We start from the raw sequence: 7,173 nt of genomic DNA, 5'->3' as shown, positions 1-7,173 counted from the left end.
ATACTATATTTTTCGATGTATCTAATTATTTATATTTGACACCCCTTAATGAAAATTCTGTCTCCGCTGCTGCTCCTCTCTCCTCTAAAGGTGTTAGTAATCGTTGTTGTAACAGTAATGTTGTAACTAAAATTTTAAGAAGTTGAAGGTTCAAAGTTATTTTTAAGCACTAGAGGGCAAGAAAAAAAGGACTTAAAATAGTTGACGATGATCCAGTTGACTCATTGAATATTCAAAAATATTTACATCACATACGACTGTTACTTAAATGACTCAATAAAACTGTATGTAGTACTAACAAGTTTGTTGGAAAAATATATCTCAGATGTGTCACACCCTCCATACATAATATCTACACAATTATAATTCATTTGATCAGCTTAGTCTTGAATTTTCAACGTAGGTGGGGGTGTGAATAATTCCAATGATGCTTACAGCTCAACCAAGATCCACTGCACTCAGCTCTGAAATCCAACATGTCCTCACCGTCCGGGCACCGAAGATCATCACCGGCGGCCGGAGGAAGTTCATGTCAAAAAGAAGGATATCACAAGTTAAAGCTGTGATCCAAAGTGGGAATAACAAAAAGACTGTGGAGAATTCTGCTGAGGAGAGTAAATTGGTTTCTTCTGGCAAAAGTGGGAATCTTGATGTGAAAGCAGTGATTACTTTGAGGAAGAAAATGAAGGAGAAAATGACAGACAAGATTGAAGATCAGTGGGAGTCATTTATGAATGGGATTGGAAGGGGAATCTTGATTCAGCTCATTAGTGAAGACATTGATCCTGGTTTGTAATTTTTCTTGGATATACAAATCTCTCTGCATAAACTTTACTTGTTGCGTTGGTAGTGTCTGTGGTTTCTGATTCTTTGACTTTATTATTGTATGAGTTGAGTTCTATAGTTTATGTTTTTCTTTTGATCTAACTTCTCAACTTTATTTCCAACTGTCTAGATTGCTGGTAATAGGTTTGGTTTGGTTCATTGACTAAAGCAAGGGTATAGGCCACCCCACCACACACACACACCAAAAAAAAATCTTGGTGTCTTTTTCCTTCAACCGTCTTAGTGGGTGTTTGGATTGGCTTATAAAAAGTAGCTTTTAAGCTAAAAGCCAAAAGCCATAAGTTGGCAATAATCAACTTTTGGCTTTTGGCTTATTTTTGTACTTTTTATGCCTTGCTTTTAAGCACTTTTTATCATTGGCAAACACCACAGAAACTAAAAAAGTGCTTAAAAGCCAATAAGCACTTAAAATAAGCCAATCCAAATACTTCTTATTATTGTTTAGCTTTTCTGGGTGTCTTTTAGTTCATTTGTCTTGTTTCCTGTAGTGAAAACTTTAATTGGCAATTATGTTGTGCTGACTCTCCAAAAATGCCGCTACACACGTGTCGGATCCTCCAAAAATGCACTGCTTTTGGAGGATCCGACATACACCCGACGACAATTTTTGCAGAGTTCGAGCAACATAGATTGGCAACATAGCCTGTTGCAAACTTAGTGCATAGTGAATGTGACTGATGGAATGGACTATAGGGCATCAATTCCATTCAGCATGACACTTTTACATGAGTAGTATTCTAACGTTAATGGAGTACTAACACTATTTTCTGCTCACAGTTACCAAGTCGGGAAAGATTGCGGAGTCTTATGTGCGAGGTTGGTTGGCCAAGCCTTCGGACCATCCATATATAGTTGAATATGCTGCAAATTTCAGAGTACCACGCGATTTTGGACGTCCTGGAGCAATCATTATTACCAATTTCCTTGACAAAGAGATACACTTATTGCAGATTGTTGTTCATAACTTTAATGAAGGCCCTATATTCTTTAGTGCTAATACATGGATTCACTCTCGAAAAGATAATCCAGAGAGTAGAATTATCTTCCAAAATCAGGTAAGCGACATACTTTTAAATGATTTTACTTTTCATTTTCATTAGTAAAGCAGATAATGGTGCTTGATCAAGGATGCTCCTGCACATTATAGCAGGCGTATCTACCATCTGAAACACCACCTGGCATCAAGGATCTTCGACGTGAAGACTTGTTGATCATTCGTGGAACTGGGAAAGGCGAGAGGAAGCTACATGAACGAATCTATGATTATGATGTTTATAATGATTTAGGCAACCCCGACAAAAGTGAGGATCTTGCTAGGCCACTGATAGGTGGCAAAGAGAGACCTTATCCTAGGCGTTGTCGAACTGGTAGAAGTCCAACTAAAACAGGTACTGAGAAATCTGTTGAGGAGTAAAATTTTCGTGCCTCAATTCTGTGACATACCTTTTTTCTTGATCTTTGGATGCTGACAGATCTACTAGCAGAGCGTCGAATAGAGAAACCTCATCCAGTTTATGTCCCTAGAGATGAAACTTTTGAAGAAATTAAGCAAAATACTTTTTCTGCTGGAAGGTTGAAAGCTCTGTTACATAACCTGGTACCACTAATTGCTGCTACACTGTCAAGCTCAGACATTCCCTTCACAAACTTCTCCGACATAGATAAACTCTATAACGATGGGTTTGAATTGAAGGATGATGAACATTCACAGAAGAATAAATTTCTTTCTGATACTTTGGATAAAGTATTTTCTGTCAGCAAAAGGTTGCTCAAGTATGAGATTCCTGCTATAATCAAACGTAAGCACACATATTAAATTACTTTTTCATCGGTATATGTTTTTAGCTGTATCATTTAGCATTATTGAGACTGAGGAATCCTGTTGTATTCACAAGATTGACGATATATGCCATCAGAATCCTGTTCTCTCTAATTTCTTTCCAACTGTAGTTTCTGGAGTGATATTTCATAAACTCTGCATCTTTCGGATTTTTGTTACGCAGGGGATAGATTTGCTTGGTTGCGAGATAATGAGTTTGCGCGACAAGCTTTAGCAGGGGTTAACCCTGTGAATATTGAACTTTTGAGGGTAATTTTTGTTATTATTTTTGTACTAAATAAATTATAAGCTTGCTTTAGACATTCAGTAAGTAAGCTTGCGGGTATTCAACAGGAATTTCCAATTGTTAGCAAACTAGATCCAGCTGTTTATGGCCCCCCTGATTCAGCTATTACCAGGGATCTTATAGAACAAGAGCTTAATGGACTGACTGTTGAAGAGGTAATAATTTTCCAGTGTACTTTGTTGCTGCTTTGCTCTAACCAGGAAACTGAATTCACTAGACTGGCTATGCACCTGGTAGTAGTTTCTCAAACACAGTGATCAGTGTTTCCGTGTAGGATACAATAAGTGACAGATAGATTTCTCTCGTGTTGGTTCGTTGTTGATTTATAATCATCAGTGGTCTATATAATTAAAGAGTTTATGGATATCAGTGAATTAAAAGTATATCAGTGAGTTTAGGAATTCGGTAGACAGAAGTTGCTACAAAAAGTGTTCATAGAAATAGAATTTTTTTTGCTTAAAGTTGTGGCATGCATGCACTTTCTTGGCATGATCGCCTCTCTGTCCCAGTTATTTGCAAATCTTGATCCTTTTCCAAAGTGTTATTTGAGAAATCTATTTTGTGGTGGCTCTTTTCATGTTTAAACCAGCTCTAATTTTCTGCTCAGGCAATTGAAGACAAGAGATTGTTTATAATTGATTATCATGACATGCTTTTGCCATTTATCGGGAAGATGAACTCCTTGCCAGGGAGGAAAGCTTATGCATCAAGAACACTTCTCTTCCACACATCCAGAGGTGTTCTAAAGCCGATTATCGTTGAACTTTCACTGCCTCCAACACCTTCTTCACCTAGGAACAAGTATATATTCACCCATGGGCATGATTCTACCAGTCACTGGATCTGGAATCTAGCCAAAGCACATGTTTGTTCAAATGATGCTGGCATTCATCAGTTGGTGAACCACTGGTAAGCTTAGTGCCCTTCTCTTTTTTCTTTTTTTCTTTTTTTCTCTTTTTTTTGTAAACATATTTACGTAGCTTTCTTCCAATCTTAGTTGTCATTGTGCTTTCATAATATCTAATAATCTTCTCCTTTGGGCACTTTGACATTGACCATGTTGAAATAGATTTGAAAGTGAAGCTGGACGATTGCAAAGACATAGCAGAATTTTTTTCTCTAGCTTTGTTGACCCTATCAGTTGGGGATCTCACTGTGCATGTAAAATTGAATTCTCAGGTTAAGGACTCATGCATGTATGGAACCGTATATCATTGCAACCCATAGGCAACTTAGCTCTATGCACCCAATTTACAAGCTACTTCACCCACATATGCGCTACACACTGGAAATCAATGCGCTTGCGAGGCAGAGTTTGATAAATGGGGGTGGAGTTATTGAAGCATGTTTTAGCCCCGGAAGATATTCAATGGAAATAAGCTCTGCAGCTTACAAGAGCATGTGGCGGTTTGATATGGAAGCTCTGCCTTCAGATTTAATAAGAAGGTAAATTTTCTAAAGCATGACATCTCTTTAAACCTTGAACTATAACTATTTTGCCTTGTATGCTCAAGCTCGGATTGACCCTTACTGTTTCATCTGATTATTGCAACTTCTCAACTAATAAAGACAATCTTGATTGCTTTTAAGGGGAATGGCCGTGGAGGATTCATCAATGCCTTTGGGGGTGAAACTTGTGATTGAAGACTACCCTTATGCAGCAGATGGCCTTCTCATATGGTCTGCTATAAAAGAATATGTGGAGTCGTATGTTGAGCACTACTATTCCGAGCCTAATTCTGTCACTTCCGATGTTGAGCTCCAAGGGTGGTGGAATGAGATCAAGAACAAGGGACACCCTGACAAGAAAGATGAGCCTTGGTGGCCAAAGCTTGTTACTAAAGAAGACTTGTCTGGCATACTCACCATAATGATTTGGATTGCCTCAGGCCAACATGCAGCAATAAACTTTGGGCAGTACCCTTTTGGAGGTTATGTACCTAACCGTCCTACCCTTATGCGAAAGCTCATCCCAAGTGAAGATGATCCCAGTTATGAGAACTTTATTCTTCACCCTGAGTTCACTTTTCTGGCATCTTTGCCTACTCAACTCCAAGCTACTAAAGTGATGGCTGTTCAAGATACCTTGTCGACTCATTCAGCAGATGAGGAATACTTGCATCAGGTGCACGAACTTCAAAGATTCTCCTTAAATGATCATGAAGTTCTGAAGATTTCTGAAAGATTCTGTGCCAAATTAGAGGAGATAGAACATACCATCAACCAAAGAAACAAGGATAATCGTCTTAAAAACCGAAGTGGTGCTGGCATTCCTCCATATGAACTGCTGCTACCTACTTCTGGCCCGGGTGTTACCTGTCGCGGTATTCCCAACAGCATCTCTATCTGACAGGTTCATGATCTCATAGCTCACTCAATGTATAATTCATATCTTCTATGGTTATCACTTGCCAGGGATCATCTAGAACTTGCAACAACAACAACAACAACAACATACCCAGTAGGTCTGGGAAGGGTAGTGTGTACGCAGACCTTACCCCTACCTTGACATCTGGAACTTGGTTGCATGCAATTTGTAGTTAGTATTCATTCTTTTAACACTTGTAGAAATATTTTGCAGGTCTTGGATACTAATAGATTGAGGGCTTTAAACTCTTGAGAAGCACCATGTAATTAGAAAATAATACTTAATTGAGTTTTGTCTTTCCAAGAAGATATATGTGGCTAATTTTCTCATTTGACATTTTGTTGTTTGTGTCTTCCGCAACACATTTACAATTCAGATGGATAAAAGAACGTGTGGATAAAGATAAAACAATTATCTGGTAGTGCCTATGCATGTAGAATCTCAAACCTCAAGGGGTAAAATATCTTTAAAAGTTTTGGGAGGTTATGCGCATTAGACAAATTGTTGTAAATGAATTTTCAACTAATTTCACTAACAACTAACTAATCTTGATTTCTTAAGTACTATTTCTCTTGTACATGACAGTTTAGAGCAGGCAAAAAGTCTTGTGTCAATTTCTTTATGTTATTTTAGCTTGTAGCTAGACATAGGGGGAGAGTGAATTGTGTCTTGTTCAAATTTTCGCATGTTAAAGAACTTGATTCTTTAATCTAAGTATTTCAGACAATCTCCGTGCTTAAGAGAGTGAAAACTATGACCTATCCTCGTAAGATTTGCCTCAAAATTTCACTAACTTTAAAATGCGGTTTTAGTTGACAAATTAATAACCAAAGTGACTAACTCTAATACCTTAACCTCTACAAGTAACCCAATTCTAGCTACCCCTCTCCAAACTAAAAACTCTAGCCTAGAAGGCTAAACAAACTCTTCAGAATTGTTCAGCTACGATTACACTTCTCAATAAGCAAACAGGTTACAATTAAAGAACAATGACTGTCACGACCTCAATTTTCCTCCGTAGGATGTCATGATGGCACCTAATCTCTATGACTATGTAAGCCTAACATTCAATAATAGCTTGACAGAAATAATTGACAAAAATACTAAAACAAGTCTAATAAACTCATAAAATCTCTCGAAACAAAATCTCAACAAATACTTTCCCAAAATTGGTGGAACTGAGTCATAAGCTCTACAGAGTAAGATAAAATGCCGAATACATCACTATCTGAATGCAAAATACAACAGTAGTAAAAGTAAAGGGAGGTGACTCTGAGGCCTGCGGACGCCGAGCAGGCATACCTTGAAGTCTCCGTAAGCAGCTAACAGTCGATCACTTACGTCCGGTACGAGCAGACGTACCTGGATCTGCACAAAAAGATGTGCAAAAGCGTAGTATGAGTACACCACAACGGTACCCCGAAAGTATCAAGCCTAACCTCAGTAGAGTAGTGCCGAGGTCAGGTCAAGATACCTACTAGGATATAATAAGCGGAAAGAAAAGGTAATATCAAGAAATAACGGAAAGCGGAGCAATGAGTAATATGAAACAAGTTAATAACAGAGACTAACGAAAGGAGTGTAAGCATAGAGATAACATAAAGAAAGCAATTGAAAAGAACCACAATGTTCATATACGGACAATAACTGATAGAACAATGAAGAAGAAAAGAACAAGAAGTGTTCCCACCAAATAACACTTTACAACACGAGATAAAAAACAAGAATCACAATGAGGTACCGCCTCGTGTACAAAAGAATCGCAACCGAGGTGCCGCCTCGTGTATATATCAAAATCACAACCGAGGTACCGCCTCGTATTCACAATTCACA

General features: G+C 38.1%; 1 protein-coding gene across 2 annotated transcripts; it reads left to right on the top strand.

Moving 5' to 3' along the window:
* LOC109234465 (lipoxygenase 6, chloroplastic) lies at positions 217 to 5,674 on the top strand. Of its 2 annotated transcripts, none has more exons than XM_019400476.1 (9): positions 217 to 788; positions 1,624 to 1,901; positions 1,994 to 2,234; positions 2,319 to 2,645; positions 2,850 to 2,935; positions 3,020 to 3,127; positions 3,580 to 3,881; positions 4,152 to 4,418; positions 4,563 to 5,674. In XM_019400476.1, exons 1-9 carry the CDS (start codon positions 425 to 427, stop codon positions 5,320 to 5,322), a joined length of 2,733 nt encoding a protein of 910 aa, XP_019256021.1. In that variant the 5' UTR covers positions 217 to 424; the 3' UTR covers positions 5,323 to 5,674. The 2 variants fall into 2 exon arrangements, with proteins under 2 accessions (XP_019256021.1, XP_019256022.1); XM_019400477.1 differs by having other exon boundaries at positions 218 to 788; positions 1,997 to 2,234.

The sequence above is a fragment of the Nicotiana attenuata genome, chromosome 11 (assembly GCF_001879085.1).
Source record: "Nicotiana attenuata strain UT chromosome 11, NIATTr2, whole genome shotgun sequence".
NCBI lineage: Eukaryota > Viridiplantae > Streptophyta > Magnoliopsida > Solanales > Solanaceae > Nicotiana > Nicotiana attenuata.
The sequence above is the reverse complement of the archived record's forward strand: the minus strand, read 5'-3'. Positions and strand labels throughout refer to the sequence as shown.

What these genes read in the sequence shown, in the direction of transcription:
- LOC109234465 (XM_019400476.1), top strand. Translation starts at nt 425, where the DNA reads ATGATGCTTACAGCTCAACCAAGATCCACTGCACTCAGCTCTGAAATC. An exon ending in GATTCCTGCTATAATCAAAC is followed by an intron (nt 2,646 to 2,849) that starts GTAAGCACACAT and finishes TTTGTTACGCAG; the next exon opens with GGGATAGATTTGCTTGGTTG. An exon ending in ATGGACTGACTGTTGAAGAG is followed by an intron (nt 3,128 to 3,579) that starts GTAATAATTTTC and finishes TTTTCTGCTCAG; the next exon opens with GCAATTGAAGACAAGAGATT.